Consider the following 21,052-nt stretch of genomic DNA (forward strand, 5'->3'; position numbering starts at 1 on the left):
ATGTCGAAGTGCAAAAAACTTACAGCAGATTTGATAATTAGTATAAAACATCTTTAAATACTATTTCAATAAAACCATACATAATGCTTTTTTTAGTTTTTCACAGAGTTAGAGTGAGTTGATCATCTCTTCCAGTGCAAGAGGTACAAGCTGATTTAGGAGATAATTTATCTCAAAATATTCGTAACCTTCACTTTTATCTGAATTTTGCTGTGTACTTTTAGAACCATCTCAAGTTCTGGCCTATAGTTAGGAAAAATGAAAAATGCATCAGATTAGTCATAATGGTAAGACAAAGTCTGTAAAGCAACACAAAGCATATGAAGAGATAAAAAGAGAAAGATTGGCGTAGAAATAATACTTCAGATTATTCTGCTGGCGTACGTTTGTCTTTTGTTTTGGCAAAAATACTCAAAGACCCACATACAATGAGAAAGCCAAGTACAGCCAGTCATAAACACAGTAAACTTAAAACCACACTTCCAGACTGCCTGACTGGCTTATTTCCATGCACCAGAAAGTTCTGAAAAGAAAAAATATGCAAGAGCCTAAGCTCTGTCGGGGCTTACAACATGAGCACTACGTGCAGTTTTTCTTTCCTGGCAAAAACTATTTTGGCAGAAAAAAGATGGCTGCTACTGTAAAAACCATGCTCAGAAAAAAACCCCAATTTTTAAAAAACTCAAGTCAATTATGCTACAGATACACTAGTTTGTTTCAAAAATTCTATTTTTTTAAGTGGACACTAGAGTGAAATTATGTCAGAAACATTTTAAAGATGCTGCTACTATTTTTAGGAGAAACTACATATTATATACTTTATCTATGCTCTACCTTAAAGATGCCCATGTAAAAGAGGGGGCACAGGGAAAACAGCAATTGGTTAGTGCTGTTTTTGTTGCTGATTTTAAAACTTGATCTCATTAACACACAAGCAGACAGTACCCCTCCTTTTTTATGGTAAATATGTAGAATACAGCTTAAGGAAAATTACATTATTCAAAGGAAGAATGTAGCGACATTGAAGAAACAGGTCATGGCAGCCTAATCCTCTGGTATATACCTAATATGGTCTGGGAAGATTACATATCAGAACGTAGCGCTATGCTCATGTACCCACTATGCTTGGCTTTCAAACAGAAAGATGCTAAAGCGTGTTCTGCTTACACGAGCAAAATATCCCACTCTGAAATTAGGAATAATTCTTCCAAAAGTATCCTCCTCCCCCCTCTAGAAGTACTGTACTGGAAACACAAAGTATAAAATACATTTGTACTGCAAAGAAAATAACCTTGTTATTTGATGTCTATATATTATGGCATTTACTTGTTTCTTACCATAGGCTGAAGTTCTGTGCCATATTCCTTGTTATGAAGGATATTTTTATTTCCGTGTGTGTTCTCTGCAAACTTGCTGCTCTGATCCAAAATGTTCTACAAAGAACAAAACAACCAGTTGACTGACAACCTACTTCTGATTCTTTTTAGCCAAAGCTGATGTTTTCTGCGGTAATACAGATATTTGCAAAAGGAAAATATCTGCCCTTAAGAACATAAGAATCGCCTGCTGGATGAGGCTAACGGCCCAACTATTTTAGCATCCTGTTGTCACAGTAGCCAACCAGATGCCTATGGGAAGTCTGAAAGTAGGACTTCAGCACAATAGCACTTTCCCCACTAGTGATTCCCAGCAGCTGGCATTCAGAGGCATGCTATCTCCAACAGTGGAGGCAGAATATAGCTTTACTGTCCATGCATTTGTCTAATCTTTTAAAGCCACCCAGGTGGCCTTTCACATTCTCAAAGTGAATTCCATGGTTTAAATATGCAGTGTGTGTAGTAGTACTTTTTTCCCCATCCTAAATTTTCCAATATTCAACTTCATTGGATATCTCTGAGTTTTAATGTTATGAGGGAGGAAAGATGTTTTTTCATTCACTTTCTTCATAAATTTATACACCTCGATTGCTTCTCCTCTTAACTCACCTTTTTTCTACACTAGAAAGCCCCAAATGTTACGATCATGGAGTTTCTCCACCTCCTTGATCAATTTGGTTGTCCTATTCTAGATCTCTTGATAGAAGAACAGTTGAGGAAAATATCAGTGCTGTTCTGTTGGCCTTGCATTTCATGTTCTACTGGACCAACTTTTTACTCAAACACTTGAATACTCTCACACCAAGAAATGTTGGTATATATTTAAAATATATAATTAAAACTATACTCCTAAGCACAATTATCTGGAACTCCTATTAAAATGAATGTGATTTTATCTGTATAAACATATAGAATTGGTACTTAAGGCTGAAATGCTAAAGATATTAGCAGGAGGACCCACTGAAAATAAGTGGGAATGGTTTCCTGTTAAATCTGTAAATCTGTTTAGGATTATGTTGTTAGCTTTTATACCTTAAGATGTGCTGTAGAAAAACGGGGGGGGGGGTGTCACTTGTTGCTGCCCAACTCCCCAAGGGACTGAGTCCCCCAGGTCCATGATCGGTCATAGATGAATGGGCGGAGGCAGGATGAAGTGAAAGCAAGGCAGATCTTTATTTTTCTGTTGCAACAGAGTTCTCTCCTCCCCTTGCACGGAGGTAAGAGAGACCAAGAACCAAGTATGCAGGAACCTTTAAAGACTTTTGAAACTGCCCAACCCCTTAGCCAAAGACCACCCTAAAAGAATCATACATACATCACAGGATGTCAACAATAGAAGGAATTGTTTAAGGCTTTAATCCTGCAAACACCTGGGAGTAAAACCCACTGAGCATAATAGGGATTATCTGAGTAAACGTGCACCAGATTGTACTGCACATCATATTAAGACAGTAATCCTACACACACTTATCTGGATGTAAACCCAATCTGATTCTGTCATAAGCCCTGTAGAGACTTCTTGGCAGGGCTGCTCTCACTCCAAAGGACTGGAGTGAGAATGTGGGGTTGAACCCTGTCTAGAAGGAGCTGATCTGGATGCTGGGGAGGGACCTAATGGGTTGCCTGAAGAGAGTCCCACCTCACTGTTATTGCATAGCCTTAAGGCAGAGGCAGAACCACTGATGCAACTTCAATTCCATCTCCTCTAAGTGAAGTTCTCCCCAACCCCAGGAAGGTGACTGAGACCAGGCTCATCTCCACCTCTGTGGCCAAAGACATGGCAAAGATTATCGCGGTGTGAACAGACCTACAGAAGTGCCTGCCCAAGCTAAAGTTTTGTCTAACTGCTTACTATTAATTCTTGGTCCATGAAGTAAGGCTTCTCTGCAGATCCATCATTTGTTTCTCTGTCAACAGCAAAGCAAAGCAATAGGGCATCCACTATTGTCTGAAATACTGATAAGAAGTTGTGGGCGATGAGATAAGCCAAAAAAGCAACCAGCAGCAGTGGAACTACCCAAACGTGTAATTCACGGTTGTAGTTAAATGCCATCAAACCTCCAAAAACTGTGAAACATATCACAAACACCTGTATGAAAATAAATGTAGAGACCATATTTCAGAAGAAGCTATTGCAGACTTCACTCACCAAAGATGACCAAAACATTTAAGTGTATTTGGCATTTAGAGATTATTGCATTCGAAAGATTACAGGGAATGTCTTATTTCAAACCTTCCCTCTGCTTGCAAAATTGTTTGCTTTGTTCTTTTTAATTCTTATCTGTATATTATCTTAAATTAAAACTATTAACTGCTTGAGGAAAGCAGCACCATTTTCCAATGCTTGCTTCAGATGTAATGGCAAATTATGGTTTGGCATTACATGAACAAGCCTTATGCTTGTGCGATTATCTCCTTCCTCTCCTTGTGCAGCCTGATTCCCTCTGAGTTATAACATCACAACAATTCGCCAGCTTGCTACTACAACAGGACTGGAGAAACTACAGTGTGCACAAAAGGACCTTATCTGTAAGGTATTCTTAAGATGTCTTCAGGTGGGGTATTAGTTTTCTCCTAGTGCTTGTCCGTCTGACTCACACAAAATAGGAAGTCAGGGAGGGCGCAAAGGAAAGGCACTGCAACTCAAACTCATATAATGCCAAGTCACAATATTGCAGAATGCCCAACCCAACTCAAACAGGACTTCCCTGTTTACTTAAAAATTTCAAACTTTGTTATTTCTCTATAAACATCACTCATGAATCCTTATTTATTTCTATATATTATACTGTACTGATTAGGGGAGATTTCAAGCAAGGAGCAATATTAATTGCCATGAGAGGAGAACTGAGCTTTGAGATTTTTGAATTCCATTGTTACACAAAATATTGACAAGACAGTATTTTCAGTTAATAATCAATGGCACAGTGATAATAAGGTTTTACCTTTCCTAGAAATATAACAAAGTCACTGAAGCAGCTGATTGCTGTGGCATTAGCTGAACTTTTTGATAAAATAACAGCAGCATCTTCTGCTGAGGTCCAAAAGTATGTCCCATTTATGGCTGTTGCTGTGTATGCATTCTGTAATTAGAATGTAAATTGGTTTAGTTTTTTTAAAAAAGGAAGGAAGGAGAATGAAAAGTACAGTAGAAGGTAGAAATCTTAACCCAGCCAAAGTTAATTCAAAATCAGATTTGACAAAAGTATTCCATAATTCTATGAAAAATATCTTGCATAACCTTTGAACCTAATTTTCAAAAACCATAGAACTTCTTCTTAACTGAAATGGTTAACAAAGTTAAAAAAAAAAAGCTAAACCTCTTACCACAAATTAAACAGTTTTCTTTAAACCTCTAAAGATCAATGCCCAGCATTCCTCAAGGATTTAGTTACTGAAGTACAAAGTGGGTATATAAATGAAAGAGGAATGTGTGAAACTGTGTACAATTATTCTTTTCAGCCATCTGAAAGCAGTCGTATTTTGTTTAGAGAAAAAGAAAAAGAATTACATCATTCTTGAACTATTTTTTAAAAAGCCATCTCATATTGGCATTCTTAACAGAGATTAGCAGAGAGCAAAGTGATTCTGCCAAAAGAATTTATAGTTTTCCATATTTATTTGGGATTTGAATACATTAGTTAGTTTGCTTTTTTGAAACTGAAAAATTCCTCAGCATCTGCTGAAAAGTGTCGCTCAGACTAAGATTTATGCCCCAAATTTGAATTTTCTTTTCATAATTAGGAAAGTTTTGGGCTTTGATTTAATGAATGTACATCATTGCACTTAATATAGCAGTGGAGGTGGAAGAAAAATCAAACGAAACGTAACTTGCAAACATGAATTCTATTGGTAGCTGACTACTTTAGCAATTTCTAAAGGGGTGACAGAGTTCATTGGTTGCAGCAAAAAAAACCCCTAATATCCTTGTGGCACTTTAAAGATCGACCATTTATTTTGAAATATGTTGCCATGGACTTATATCCGATGAAATGAAATCCATGTTTACAGTTGCAGCCCCCATCTGCGGAACATTCTCCCTATTGAGATCTGCCTGGTACCTTCACTGACATCTTTACGGTGCCTGGTAAAAACATAACTCACTCCTCCCCCACCAGGCTGTTGATGGACTATTATGATGATGTATTTGCTTTTACTGTGCTGCCAGTAGGGATGTTGTTGTAGGTTTTCTATAAATTGCATGCATTTTAGTACGAATGTGTCAATATTATAATGTTTTTAAACATGTTTCAAGTCTCTTGGACACCTCTGTGTAACAAGCAACTAACAAGCATAGCAAATAAAACAATTTGTTAGTCCTTAACATAACACAAGATTCTTTACAGGTAGGTAGCCGTGTTGGTCTGCCGTAGTCGAAACAAACTAACAAGATTCTTTGTCGTTTTGACAATTTTAACATGTTTTGTTAAAGACTTAAATCCTTTGCTAGATAATGTTCACCGCAAGTCCATAGACCAAGATAACCAAAATTGCAACGGCAGTACAAACTAGAAAGTCTGGAACACAGACAATTCAGTTACACTTACACCCAAAGCATTTGAGAGACTACTTAATCCTTTATATACCCAGTAAGTCACTGTGGTCTACAATATAGCTTTTCCATCAAGTTCTAAGGATACCAGAAACCCACTTCACCGAGACTCAGAGCAGGGCCTTGTTCTGCAGAGCAGCACTCCTGTCGGGACACAACAGACGCCCACTATCTGAACTTTCTGGAAACAGACAGTTTTGTTCTAAGAAGATTTCCTAGCTGGATGAATAGGTCTCTGATATATCTGCTGTTATTTCCTGTGTTGGGGTTTTATTGGTGTGTGTGTGTGTGTGTGTGTGTGTGTGTGTGTGTGTGATTCAGCTGTTTTTATTGCATTTTGCACAATGCCTTGAGGTCTGCTTGGAAGGTGATAAATAAATAAATTACTATCCTACAACTCCCTTTTAGAAGAAATTCAGCCCCTATGTTCCAGTGCCTGGGAACCAAAGACTATATTTCTCACAGATAAATAAGGAATGGGATTGTTTACATATTTTGAAATAGCACAGTAGACAAAAAAAAGTACTTAGGGGGGAAAAACATCCCTCTGTACTTCACAACACAGAATGAATGTCAAGGGTCTTGGAAAAACTGACCTGTTAGCTTCATGAGAAAAGCCCTGTGGCACAGGTCCAAGCCCTAAAGTTTCCTGCTTCTGAAGAATAATTGCAACTTTGTGTAACAGCTGAATTCAGTCTTCCATTCTAGGACTCTATTAAAAATGAGCTCAGTGAAAAGAGGAGAGCCATAGCAACAAAATCTTCTTTTAAAAGAAGCCAAAAACAAGCTGGTCAGACGTGATTGTATTTAGCTTCTTTGGTTTGCTCATACAATCTGGTTGGTCTCAATCCATGCCACATACAGAATTGTCCCAACCCAGGTACATAATAAGTTTTGTTGTGAATCATCTGCTTTTTGCTGGCTGAGAGAATCCGAGACCAGGGAGAAGAGCTGGTGGAAGAAGACTGGAAGTTTAAAGATTACTTATAGAAATATTGCAAAATTAATGAATGTTAGAACACAGTTGGAATGAAGTTATATGGCTTTAGCAGAAATGTTATAAGGAATTAAGTATAAATAGATCAATAGAGTATTAAAGGGAACAAAATAAGGTTAGAATGTGTTAAGATAATTATAGGATAGAAAACAGGGGAAGATGGAAAGGAATTGCTGAAATGATTAATTGATGTGGAATACAAAAAGGGAGGTGTGAGGAAGTCGTGGAAATAAGCGAACGAAAGATATGACATTGAAATTGTTTAATATGTTTTAAATGGTCTTTGTTTCGTTTTATTTGTCTTATGTGTTAGTTTTGTAGTGTTTTTGTATTGTATTGTGTTGTTTTTTGTTTATTTGTTTTCTTTCTTTTTTCTTTTTTGTTTGTAGTGTTTAAATTTAAATTTTTGGAAACTCAATAAATATTATTTTAAAAAAACAAACAAAACAAAAATAGGATGATACTAAATATTTAGTATGACTAGCAGACTGAATTCATGAAATTACAATTTTGCATTTACACAGATTATTTATTCACATGTCTTTTATTTAAAAAAAAGCCCAAAATAGATAAGAGAAGTTACGTAACTCCATAAAATAATTGTGTCAAGGAAACATTAAGAAAACATTCTATATAATAATTTCAAGCATAATTTTAAGTAGCAAAACCACCCAGTTATCCTATAAACAGCCATTCAAAAATGCATTTTCATAACTTATATCCTCAAAGATTTAACATAATAAAAAACAAGAAGGATATATGAAGATAGAGATTGCTGATAAGTATAAACTAATTGTCATATCTCTAACTTGGGACTAATCTGTCTTGTAGCTGCTTTGAGAGCCAACAGACTCTAAGGACAGCGAAGCATGCACAAAAATATCATGTGGTAGCATCAACCAAGCACACAATTGTTTACTCCTCAAAGACGATAGTAGTAGATAATGCTTATTTTTGTGACAAACATGCCAGTCACAGTATACAGCTGTGATAGTGACCAACAGAATTAGCAGTTCTGAACTAATGCTAAACTGAGCAAGTAAAAATTAAATAACTTTTGAAGTATTTTCATAAAGAACCTCCATTTTCATTCTGATTTTTTTCCACTAAAAAAATCAAGTATCTATACATAACTTCAACTGATATAACATACCTGGTTTAAGCATCTTAGGCCTCTTTCTAGGCACCAGAAACAGCAGCAGCAGCATTTGAATATGCATCTTGCACATGTATTCTTCTGCAGTGGGAAACAGCACTAATTAGTTGTCAAAGCCAGAAACATATTTGCAAATTAAGTTTTCCTTTTTCCAGGACACCCATTGTCAGAAAGCAGTGTGAAGTACTTCTGCATCAGCTATGCAGTTACCACCTCTGTTGTGTTATGTTCTTGGTTTAGTCCTGGCGTATTTCTTGTGTTTTGTCTGAAACAGACATACCATGGTTTGGGTTCAGACAACATGACAAGTCATATTATGGCTTCCTCGAGACACTGCAGGCACCATGTATGAGGGGGAGGCACATTCACAATTAAACTATGATTTAAGACAAACTGTGCCTTAACAAGACATGTAGATCAGGCCTGTGGATAATTTTGGTTAAGCTTCCATCTGCTTAGAAAATAGAGAAACAGAAAGGCTTAATGCTGTGTGTTTAGCAAATATAGTTTGCAGCTTGACACCCAGACAGCTGCATATTGTCTTATTTCTTAAGGGGGAGGGGGAGAAGGGGAATTCCTTCCAACAGAAAGCTGTTGCAACTGCAAAACCTGTAGGACAGTGGTACAGTACATGGAGCTCTGTGGACCATAAAAAACATAATTTTGGATGTGATCTTCAGACAGGCAGTAAATAAATGTTTATACTAGCAGCAGCAGCAACAGCAGCAGCAGCAGCGTATTAGATAGCCTGTTATGTTCTTGGGATTCATACCCGAAAACAGGGCCTCAGTGCAAAGTAGGACATTCTGTATAGGAAAGATCACTAGAACTTTTACTGAAACATTGGTATGATCCAGACGTTTTAGCAGCATCTTGTCTCCTTCATTTGTAGGTCAAATTCCCATAACACAGACTTTCTGGGAAACTTAGTCTTACAATTATGCAGTGATCTCCAATGTATTGCTATACATTATTACAACATTCTGCACAGATCACAAAAGCCACTGCCATTCAATACTATTTATTCTCCTTTAGAAGAGGAAAATAAAAGCTAGAAAAGCTCTTTTAATAACTACATTATGTGACAGAGATGAGCAGAACACAAAATATTTTTTATCATTTTAATGTAAATAAAATGTTTAAAGGATTCAGGATATTTTAAAAATAAAAATGCTGGGGATTAGAAATTAAATCTAAAATTAATTCCTGTAATAAGCATTGCATTTTCTTGATTTGTGCCATCAGCCTTTTCCTGAACAGTCCCCAACATTCAAAATGGTCTTGTGCTTGTAAACTATTCAGAAGCTTTAGCTTCTTCAGAATGTGGCAGCTTAGTGCCAAAGGATGGTGTGTGAGGAAAATGAATTACTTTAGTGTTTATAATTCCACTAGCTCCATACTATCTTCACAGTCATAATTCATAGTTCCAGTTTTAATCCATGAAACCCTAAATACTTCTTTTGTCAAATACTTCTTTTGTCTGTCTGTTTAGGTTGGTTTCCAGAGGTGAAGGCAGGGGTGGGGAACTAATTAGGCACACAAGCCAGAGGTTCCTCACCCCTAGGTTATAGGTAAGCCATTAAGGGGTGGAGACTTTTAAGACTGCACAATGGAAATGTTCTTTCTTGAACTTTGTAAACTGCTGTGAACATTTGGAATCGGGATGATATTGTGCTATAAAGCTCAATAAATAAGTAAGTAAAAAATAAATACAAGAGCGGGAAATGATGCTCAGATATCATTACTTTCCGCTCCCTGATGCATTAACTGCTATATGATGGCATTACAAAACTAAAGTACAAGCCTACCTTTTTTTCCAGGATGCTATAAATTGACAATAGAATAATCCTTGGGACTCTCACTATTGTGATCAAAAAGGACCCTTTCACAACTGTTCCCAAATGATAACAAAAAAGAATTGATATGGAAGACAGGACTGGATGACTTGGTGGTTTACTTTTATTTCTAGAACGAAAAAACAACAACATGTAAAACTACACAGATAATAAAACGAAACACAATATAGCTATTAGGATCGGCATCTTATAGTTTGTTAACCAATTATGATGGAAGTCCTGTATCTACTGACCTTTGAAAAACTGAATTGAGCCCACGTGCCATCAAACTGGATGCATATATATTTAAGGCCATTATAATTTACACGTTCTCAACCCTGCCATTCCAGAAGCTCCACTATGTATGTGACAGTGCTGGGGGCTACAAACCACTCAAAACAACTGTGCTATCCAATCCTATTCTCTGAATAATACACTGTGGAATACTCTATGGAAATTAATCTTCACACGCATTTAGGAAATTCCCTGAATGAAAATGCAGTTTCACATGCTTAGTAGAGCCCTGGGGAAATTTGCATGGTCACCACTTTCCCTAATCTGATGGTCACAGGAGAACCCATCTTTTGAGTAAACAGATCTGCTGCTTCCAGCAAAAAGAGTGGTGTGGCCCCCAGTGAGACCAGAAACACACATATGTATAGATAAGGACACATAAGAGGGCATTCAGTGTTATGGCACACACTATCTCCTGATATGCTACAACTGCCTATGGCATATTAAAAACGGTTTTACTCAGGCAAACATTCAGGAAACAGTGCTTCTGCTTTTGATTCTATTCTATAGGACCTTAAGATTAGTGAATTTTATCCTGTTTTTAATATGCTGTGTCCCGCTTGGAAACATTTTTTATTAGGAGCCTAATTATTGTAAGTAAACAAATAATTAAAAAGTGGAGAAGATTTTAATAGAGCTCTAAACAGGGAAAAGCCGATATGAAATTTGTAGTATACAGTTTTTAGCTAATCTCTTTCCCTCCACACTAATCTGATTAGTCCCTATTTGCCATTTCATTATAAACTCTAATTCTTCTTCTCTTCAGTTATTAAATATAAGATTAGGCCTCCTTTCTGAAAAACTATAAAACTGGTATGCAGTACTGCTAATGGTGAAATGAGGACTTTACTGCTTAGGATTGACTGTAGCATTATAATGGATGGGGAGGGGGGAAGAGATCAAACCATAGATTTCTGTGAGCTGGCTTTTGAAGGTGAGGTTAATGGGAATCGCAGGACACAATTGTAACAGAACTTCTAAAGTATTATTTGAGTTCAAGCTTGCATTAATATGAATCCAAAACAAGCCTCAAGAATGAATGAAATGAGAATCACACTTTAAAATGTTCACTTTTTCAAGTGTTTTCTGCCATGACCTTTACAAAATAGGAGCAGTGTTCGCAAAAGAACAAGAGCCAATGGGTGAAGTATGAAACTGAAGTTCTGTAAATATATTTTTATTAAATCTTCACCTAAGCAGGAATTTAAATAGACATAGCCACATCAGCCTAGGTAGGTATCATAGTAATACAATCCCTACAGCCTTTCCACAGTAATAGCTACACTACAGCTATAAGGCTATATTTATATATGCATGCACCACATTATTTTCAATAGGAAATACCAGGAAAATGGTATGCATTCATTTCAGTTCTTCAGGCCAGGGGAACAGTTTGGGGGTAAGTGCTGGATTTCTATGTAAAATAACTACATTGACATACTTTCTAAAAGTCATCATTCTTATGTTTCTAAAATAGATCTTTATCTCGGTTTGAATTTAGCTTAATCAAATGTCTCTTCATAAATGCTTACATGTGAAACACCTAGAGACAATATAACTGCAGAATATATTAAAAAATATATTAACTGAGCATATGACATGCATAAAAGGCAAGGATTATGCATTTATTAATAATTAATTTCTTACTGAAAGCACAAGAAGGAATTGTATTCGTATGATTACCTTTTACTTGTAAGATTACCTAAAGTGTGTTCATTAATGTAGTCAAATGGTAAATTTTGAAGTGTGTTTGGATGTCTATAACAAATTCTTCAACTGCCTGGTTCCAGCCAAGGAAAACTGAAGAGAACAGGCTCTGATAATGTTTTGCGGCTTTATGGGCTCTAAGCAGGTCAAGAAACAGAACAAAGACTTTCCTTTTATCTAAGATCGAACCAAAAATGCAAAAGATGCAAGATAAGAGACAGCTGGTAGAGCTAATATGGCTCAGGAAATGTCATCAACTGGTATATCAACCCAAACAACGTCATTCAACTGCAGAGAAAAAATCGAAGTCATCTAATAAGAATGCTGAGTTAGTACTGGGCAGTGGAGATACATGGTTACTGCACTGGGCTAGGTTCAACTGGGCAGTACCACACGGCTGTTAAGAGGACTCTTAAGAGAAGAAGATACCCCTGATGCTGTTGCAGACACTTTTACAACATGAATTTTCTCAGCTGAATTCCTGCTTGCTGAGATAGTTTCATGGTGGCATGTGCCGTGTTCCTTGTGCTGTTATAAAGTAAATAAAATAATCTACACTCACAAAATTGACTGTGGATTTGTCTACGTAATAAAAATATATTTAAATATTTGTGAAATGAAGCTCCCTTTCCTCTGTGAAATACAAGCATGAGGTATCTTATTCCATAGCACCAGAGAACTTTACAATCTTATGATATGGTCCAGCACTTTTCAGGCACTGTATTTTTTTAATGGAAAGCGAAGCTAGCAATGCATCTTTCCCCCACTACTATCACTCCAACAATCCTTTGCTGCCTTCTATATATTTCTGATTCGAAATAAACGTGAAATAACAGCAAGAGTATTATTACCATTTTTACAGACTTCCCCAGTGTCAACCAATGAAATTAGGCCTGAGTTGGGATTTCAGCCCATACCCACTCAGCTGCGCTGCCACTCATTTAAAGGTACCGAATTTGCATCCTTACTCATCATAAACTGAAGCTTAAAATGCAACCTCTCAATATGAAGTTCTTTTTAAAGGCAGATTTCAAAATACTGAATTCTGCTTTCATAAATCATAAAAGAGTAGGTGGTAGAGGAAGCTGTATTTCTGTTATTAAATTATGAACAGCTCTAAAGAATGCATCTTCTATCTAAAATAAAAGAAAGCAAAGTACAGTTTCAGGTCAAACGGACGACCCCTGTAAAGCTAATCCAGCTGAAACAACTCTCCACCCTCCCCACTTTTAATTCCGCTTATGGAGAGACTGCAAAGTGCCTAATAGATTGCTTTGTGTAGTGAGGAAGCAGGTTTGCTGAGGTAAAGGCTGCTCTATTTCCTGTAAATGCTTACTAGCTAAAGGGAAAGGCTCTGCACGCAATGTGATAAACAAAGCTCTTGTGACATACCGTACTACTGCCCAAAAGCGTGTGATAGGATTCTTGCTTCATCTTTCTACACGCATTAGTCCGCTGCATTGGTTTAAATACCTCTATGTGCTGGCAAAGCAAATCATAGGAAGAGGGACCGACACTGTAGGGTGGCTCATTCTCCTTGGCAAATACATGCATTTCAATGCTAACATACATCATCTAGCATTATAAAAGAGAAAACGGTGTAGAGCAGACAAACACCCTCATCTGATGGCTCTTGCTTTGAGAGGTGTGCCAAAGGAACAAAGCCATTCTGAAGGTCACAGTGGTGCACTTTATCAGAAGGGGAGAGTGCGAGGAGAAAAGGCATGCTTGTTACCCTTGGGAAAGGACTGGTGAGATCAATATCTCTAGCTTGCATGAATTAAGTCAACCCTGACCTGTACTATTAACTGGGGTCAAATTGGATGGATGGATGGATGAATGGAATAATATAACAACAGTGTTAGAAATGACTATTTTTTATAGTCATTTCTATATGACCTAGTTTGCTAAATCATGGTTTACAAGTGACAGTGCCGTGCGCTGGTGCACATGGACTACAAAATCTTCCCTATCACTGCCTCAGTTTTTATCCCAAAATACCAGTGTGTTCTTTCTTCCTTAGCTTCTAAAACCCTCAAAAGGGTCATTATAATTCACACACTGTCCTTTTGGAAAAACCATGGGTAGGAGAATTTTATTTGTTTATTTTCTCTCTCTTCCTCTGTCTCATCTGCAATAAAAATCTTCCCTTGGTGCTAGGGAGGGAGGGAGAGTCCTCTTGGCATGTCCCCTGAGGCAGTGTTTCTCAAACTTGAATCCCCAGCTGGACTACAACTCCTATCATCCCTAGCTAGGAGGACCAGTGGTCAGGGATGATGGGAGTTGTAGTCCAACAACAGCCAGAGACCCAAGTTTGAGAAATATTGTGAGGTGACCCATATGGGCTCTGAGGTGCATTCAGAGCCTTGGCTCAGTCTATGTGCCTCTTGTGCCCCCTAGTGGCCCAGTATGTCATCAGCAGCATGATGTAAGACCAGTACATATGTTGTAGAGAGACAAATGTAATATTTTGAAACAAATTCTTACTGAAATCAGCACACAGTGATTTTCCTAAGGAGAAAAACGTGCTGGAAGAACTACTATGAATACAAATACCTCCATGAACATTCTAAAAACACCTACCATTCTCAACCTTACTTCACAACTGACAATGCCAGTAGCATTCTTTCTTCCCAAAGGCAACATTCCTCAAATAAGCACTCATTCCATTATATGAGTGGGTATTTAAAAAAGCAGCAATTACACCACTAACATTTGGGAACATTCAAAATTTAAAGAATGAATCATATGTAAAGTGAAACTGACAATGGGCATAACCCAACAAATCAGCCTCACACATAGAGACAAGCTTGCACAAGCCAGACAGGTTTTTCAAGTATGAAAAATTGCTTGCACAAGCTACCCTCATATGGGATCTAAATTAATTCAGACAGCTGAGAACATATCACTTTGCAAGAACAACAGTATTATGTATGGCATGTAGAAAATGAAAGTTTATGAATGTAATAGAGGATGAGTTGCTAATTTCATGAAAATAAAAAAAGGGTTTAAATAAACTATTTGTCAAAATGTAACAGAGTTCTTGTTAAGAGGTCATTAAAGATAATATTTGTATAGAATGACACAAATTGCAAAAATTTTGAAGGTTTTGAAGGTTGATTAACACCTTCACAAAAGGGGAGAGAAGTGGAAAATCAGCTTACAAATGATTGCCAATACATGAATTCTGGAATGACTGAATTCCGGCTATTAGACAGTCCATTCTGAGATAAAACAGAACAAATACTGTTGCCGGAGGCATGGGGTATCCAGTTATGGCAGCCTGCTCACACAACAGCTAGTAGAAGCTTCGTTCAGCTGATTCCAATAGGTGTCTTGCACTTATGAAATATATATAATAATAATAATAAGGGTTGTGCAACATGACAGTTAAGCTTGTGAGCTTCTGCTTGCACAACATCAGCTTTCTGACTCCTTGTGTGAATGTTATGTTAGATCTCATCCACTGGCTAAAGCTAAAGCTGCCTAGGTACTTCTAGAACATACAGCAATGGCCCTATCCCTCACAGTTACTCTCATAGATACACGATTAAGAGACCTGTGGTGCACAGTTCGCTTACAAAGCATTTATGTATCACTTTAGAGAGTTCAACATGTTTCACACACATTATCTCAGTAATCATTACAACAAGCCAGCAAAGTAGTTCAGTTTCATTATTCCACACCAAGGCTGAGAGATAGTAGCCTGTCTAAAATAAAATACTACGCTGGTTTGGACAGAACACTAAACAGTAGCTTAAACAATCTGCTTCAGTTTCCCAATAACTGTTGTTTGTCAAGCCACCCAAATCAGGAGCTAAAGTTAGTTTGAACTATGATTTTACCTAATCAATTCAAGATCGTGAACAATAGCTTGAAGCTGGTTTGTTAAGACAAACAACAGATAAAACTAACCATACAGTGAAAGATTACAGTTAAATGAAAACTGAAACAAATACTTGTGATTTCCTCCACAGACACACTGGAGAAGATGAGTGGAGAGTGCATGAGCCCAAATATCACTCACATAGGACTAAGCTATTGTTGTGCATTATGTTCAAATGCAGCCACTAAGTTCATACCGTAGTGACATTCGAAGTAAGAACTGCTTAGTTCACAGTTCTTTCTAGTTCACATTTGAAATAAAAAGTGTGTAGTTTACAGTCTGTTAACTAAGCTACAGTGGCTCTTGTTGCAGTTCATCTCTAACAATGTCAGAATAACCAACTTTGCATTCCAATACATATCTACTCAAAGTAATTTCTGAGTTTACTACCAGGCAAATAAGTGAGTGTAGGACTGTAGCCTTAGCTTTCAAAGTCCAACCATCCGTGGCTTTTTAAGAAAACAATTTCTTTCACAACAGATTGAAAATAAAGACTAAGAAATAAAACTCCTGGCAAGAAGATAAATGCCGCACATACCGGTTGAAGAAGTAAGAAACCACTGCCCCAGCCACAGTCATCTGCTGACATGCTAGAATGAATTCACTTGTCCAGATAAGCCCAACTAAGTGGTACCACCACATGTATCGAATGCCAAACCGAATATTGTATTCCACTTGACCTCTTGAAACAACCTGGGCATTGCCTGCAAATTCAAGACACACACAAAAATGTAATGACTCGACAAACAAATTTGTTTTTTTGAAATGGTGACATTAATCTAATGTACTTTTCCTTAGTTCAACTATTCTAACCATGATTGATTTTTTAATATATATAATATTCAGCTGATTTGTTGTTAAATGGGTTTTTAAGAATTATAAATATATAAACCCTGGTGGACTGGCCCAACTGAGAGCAGTGGAGATGGATGACTTCAGGCTGTTGTTGCCACATTGGAGCACCTGAAGAGGGCTAATGAATCAGTAATACATTATTCTCCAGAACGTTTTCTTATTAGCACATATTTGCAAACAATAGTTTCAAACCACAATGTGCAGAGAGTGGGATTCACCCAGCAACCCCCATCAGAAGAAACCCTGTACAAAGACTTTTGCTTGTGCAACAGGGCTCCCCTCTTCCTCCCCACATCCCGTTTGTTCCCTGAAATTGGCTTGGGAGAGTGGTCAGGAGAATCCCCAGAACAGTATGCAGGAGAGAACTGTGGGATCATTCCTTCTGGCAAGGTGAAATGCTTGCACAGATGGAATGTTTGTCACAGCACGACTTGCATTCCACTTAGAATGTTGTACTTTTGATAGCCTTCTGTAAATATTTGCTAATGATTTAGTTTATTGCATGGAAATGATAGGCCTGGAATTCAACGTTACAATGCTGTTCAAACCTGTCAGGACTCTTTATAAGTAGAAGGTTGTGCCAACATTTATTTTATTTAAGGCCTTCCACTCTTCAAGGAAGCCTGAAAGTGGTCATCTGGACTAGAAAAGCAGGGTGAAGAAATTTTCTGGTAAAGGGCAGACAGTTCTAGGCAGGAAAGTGGACTCATTTTGGAATGTGACACAATTGCAACACTTAACATTAATGAAAATAAAAAAATTCCTTCCAGTAGCACCTTAAAGACCAACTAAGTTAGTTCTTGGTATGAGCTTTCGTGTGCATGCACACTTCTTCAGATACACTGAACATTAACATTAACATTAACATTAATGGGCAGGGATATACAAGCAATTTAACACTATCTCATGCCAAAGCATGTTTGCAGATGGAGTAGGGGAATTTATTGACACCTGATACAGCACAATGAGTACTTAATGGAAATATTTGCTGAGTGAGGAGCAATTCTGAGACTTGACTCTGTGACCTTGTCCAGGAATGCTGTTCTATGTGCAGACTTTTAAAATACATAGATGTCAACTGAATTAGTTTTGCAACAATTACATCAAGCTAATGTTTTGCACTGCAACAGCTTGAACAGGGCTGGATTAAATCTGATAACTGCTCGCTTGTCACTTAAAGGTGTAGGAAAACAAAAGTTTATCTTTTGGCAACTACTTGTACATACTTTCCAGAGTGGCAGCCATGTTAGTCTTTTGCAGCAGACACAATAAGGTGGCATAATAATTTGGTCAGTTTTGAAGGTGCCACAGGACTCTTTCTTGTTTTTACTTCTACAAAGCAGATTGTAGCTTGCGTGTTAAAATTGTATAGATATTAACAGATACAAGCTGACAGCTAGAACAACGGGCACCCTTTTCGACACTCCACAGAAAGGGAAATGATGCCTCTAGCATCTTGCCTATCCGATTTGACACTTATATTGGCCTCATCTGCAGGTCCCAGTAAGTCAGCCTTACTCTCACAACCTTGGGCAGACCTCTGGGAAAGTGAGGAAAGAACTGACACAGAAGCCCAGGTTCTGATGACATGCTAAACCAAACCTTGAGTTTAGCTCAGCATGGCCAGCGAACAATAAATATATGGAAGGAATGAAGTGGCTGCAAGTTCCCCTTCTAGAAGCTTTCATGTTTGTGTGGTCCCAGTAAGCCATAGCTTGACTTGCTGCAAGATGCAAATCAGGCTATTGTGCTGTAATCTTCCTCGTTACTTTACGTGCCATCTGCACACATTTTATTCTCTCCACATTTTTTCTACAGCAGAAGCAAAATATTTCTTTAGCAGGTGTGGTGCATTAAATCAAACCACTGTACATTTATTGTACTGTGCTGTTTCAACAATAAGCTACAACATGGATTTATCAACTTTGCCTTTCTAACTTGAGGTCACAACTACCCAAGCCTCCTTAAAATGTGTCTAAGAGAAACTAAAGACAGTTTTGCCAAGAAATGCTGACCTTTATAATGGTGCCAAGAGCAGCAAATCAAAACAGGAAATAAAACCACATGGCCCAGAACATGCTTTAAGAAGAGTTGGATAAATTCTAGTTGACACCTAAAATGGTTGTATGATACACATCAGCACCTTTGTGGCAACTATATCCAACATACATTCTTAAAACAGAGCCAAGCAGGTACAGCATTTGTAGCAGAAAACAAGGCTGTTTTACAAAGTCAACACAAACCAAATATTATTTTTAGGATCTAACGTGATTGGATTCTATATCCTCAGTAATGTGCCAGACGACTTACCTTTCACTTATCAGGAACTATGGTTGAAATACAAAAAAATTAAAAACACACGTATACATTTACATTCGTGTGTATATTTCACCATCAAAAGTGCATATTTAACAGAAAATAATCAATATAGTCTGGTATCACAGAAAAAAGTCTACTAACCTGCAGTGCCTAAGCTAAGTAACACAGCCACCCAGTACACCCAGAAGAAAAGAAGTATTGTAAAAGTCCAAAGAGGCTGGCAGAACAAAGAAGGGACGTTGCCAATAATTTTATTGGCAACATGAAAGAGCTGTATAGTTTGGTGAATTCTCTTCCTTAATATCAGTATCAGGAGAATGAGAATAACCTACAAAAAAGGGGAAAAAATACATTAAAATGTTTCAGTTAACAAATTAACAACATTTGGGATGGAGAAGTATTAAGATTTTAAGGTCATTCAATCTTGGTTCAGGAACTTTTTTCTAGTTCCTACAGAACAACCCTAGCAGAAGCAGAGATATAAAATAAAAGAGTCCTGTCTATGGGTAAAAAAATACTACTACTGGAACACAAAATTGCACCTTGTTGCAGAACTGTTTCTTGTGCAGCTAAAGGTTCAGCTTTTAACAGTGTACTGCAAAAAAAAGTTTTGCAAAGGTACACTCAAAACAACAGAACAAGCTTCTTCTCCTAGCATGCCACCTTGTGCCAGCAACAGGGTATGCCAGCGTGTGAGATTCTCACATGTTTTTACAGGCTCTTGAGACCCCCAAATCCACAATGATCTAATTTGAAGATGTCTCACAGATGCCTAATACACAGTGCTACAATCCATCTATGCAGCAGCTCTATACTTTTTCCTCTCTACTACAACAAAACATGTATAGAAGCATAGCAAATGGTGATCTTTAATTCTACTGTAACACTATCAACAATATATAAACATACCAAACTACTGAATTCTGAAAATCATAAACTAGAATTTGCAAATGGCTCCATTAATTGTGGCATGGGTCATTTCACATTCAACACTAAGCCATATAATATAGCTGAGTTGAGTCTAGAACAAGCTAGTTGCGTGCAGGTCTCATTGAAATAATTACTTATTTCTGCCAAGCATTTTTTTCTGGCCCCATTGACTGACTAGCAGCAAAAAGTGGAAAAAAATAAAGTAGTCCTAGCACTGGGGTAGGCAGCCAAGCACACTGATGGGGATGCAAATCACACCTCCAGTCATCAGATGGATCATTTGGTGTGTGGAGAGAGAATGAGAACCACCATCCTTGCCTGTTCTGCATAGATCAGCTGGGGCAGGGGGCTGTGTGCCTCTACAAGTCTGCAGGTGTGAAATGTAAGAATGCATACATAAGCATGTGCGGCCCACTACTCCCAGCCTTCACTGTTCGAGTGGCGGTTAGAGAAGAAAGTTTTTCAGGGGTCTCTAGTGCAGGCATAGGCAAACTTGGCCCTCCAGCTCCCATCATCCCTAGCTAAGGACCACAGGACCAGTGGTCAGGGATGATGGGAGTTGTAGTCCCAAAACATCTGGAGGGCCGAGTTTGCCTATGCCTGCTCTAGTGATTTGTGCAGGCCAATGAAGTTGTTGATTTCTCCCTACCAGAGACCTGCAGCAGTGCAGATGGAGACATGAGGTGCTTTTTGCAAACAAAAATGTCAAATTACCTGTAGCGTTCCAGTTTATCATATACATCTGAGGCAGCCCTACCTTACCCCATGCTAACAAATTTCCCACAAAATGCTAATGACTATGTGATAAGTGTCTTACCGTAATGATTGCAGATAAAATAGCAAATCCAAACAATAATTTCATGTTTTCCTTTTCTGTTTCCAATTCTATGCTGGGCTCATTGGTGTAATTATAATACAGCCACCACATGATTCCTGAAACAACTGGAACAAATACAGCAATACAGGCATTATTTATTTCATCTGAAAGACACAAACTACCTAGGTATACTTGCCTTATCTGCAGCGCCCATGAAACTGAAAAATCAGACTAGCATCAAATGGTGGGCTTAAAAATATATAATTATACTCGCAAGCTTGAAATAAAGTAGTGTTGATGTATGGGCCTTTGATTTTAAACTCTTGCT

The 21,052-nt window shown here is 37.7% G+C and overlaps 1 protein-coding gene across 7 annotated transcripts in view; it reads right to left on the bottom strand.

The window, feature by feature from the left end:
- Window positions 1–29: 29 nt before the first annotated feature.
- Window positions 30–21,052, bottom strand: part of SLC44A3 (solute carrier family 44 member 3) — a 98,375-nt gene continuing 77,352 nt past the window's right edge. For all 7 annotated transcript variants that reach the window (XM_081194031.1, XM_081194027.1, XM_081194032.1 and 4 more), the window contains 9 exons: window positions 20,725–20,849; window positions 19,119–19,305; window positions 16,342–16,507; window positions 9,890–10,046; window positions 8,079–8,162; window positions 4,322–4,459; window positions 3,229–3,465; window positions 1,338–1,433; window positions 30–243 (listed from right to left, as the gene is read on the bottom strand). In XM_081194031.1, the coding sequence (XP_081050157.1) occupies window positions 232–243; window positions 1,338–1,433; window positions 3,229–3,465; window positions 4,322–4,459; window positions 8,079–8,162; window positions 9,890–10,046; window positions 16,342–16,507; window positions 19,119–19,305; window positions 20,725–20,849 (1,202 nt within the window). In that variant the 3' untranslated portion in view covers window positions 30–231. The remainder of the gene's footprint in view (window positions 244–1,337; window positions 1,434–3,228; window positions 3,466–4,321; window positions 4,460–8,078; window positions 8,163–9,889; window positions 10,047–16,341; window positions 16,508–19,118; window positions 19,306–20,724; window positions 20,850–21,052) is intronic.

The sequence above is a fragment of the Podarcis bocagei genome (genome assembly GCF_964188305.1).
Source record: "Podarcis bocagei genome assembly, chromosome: 5".
NCBI classification, from domain to species: domain Eukaryota; kingdom Metazoa; phylum Chordata; class Lepidosauria; order Squamata; family Lacertidae; genus Podarcis; species Podarcis bocagei.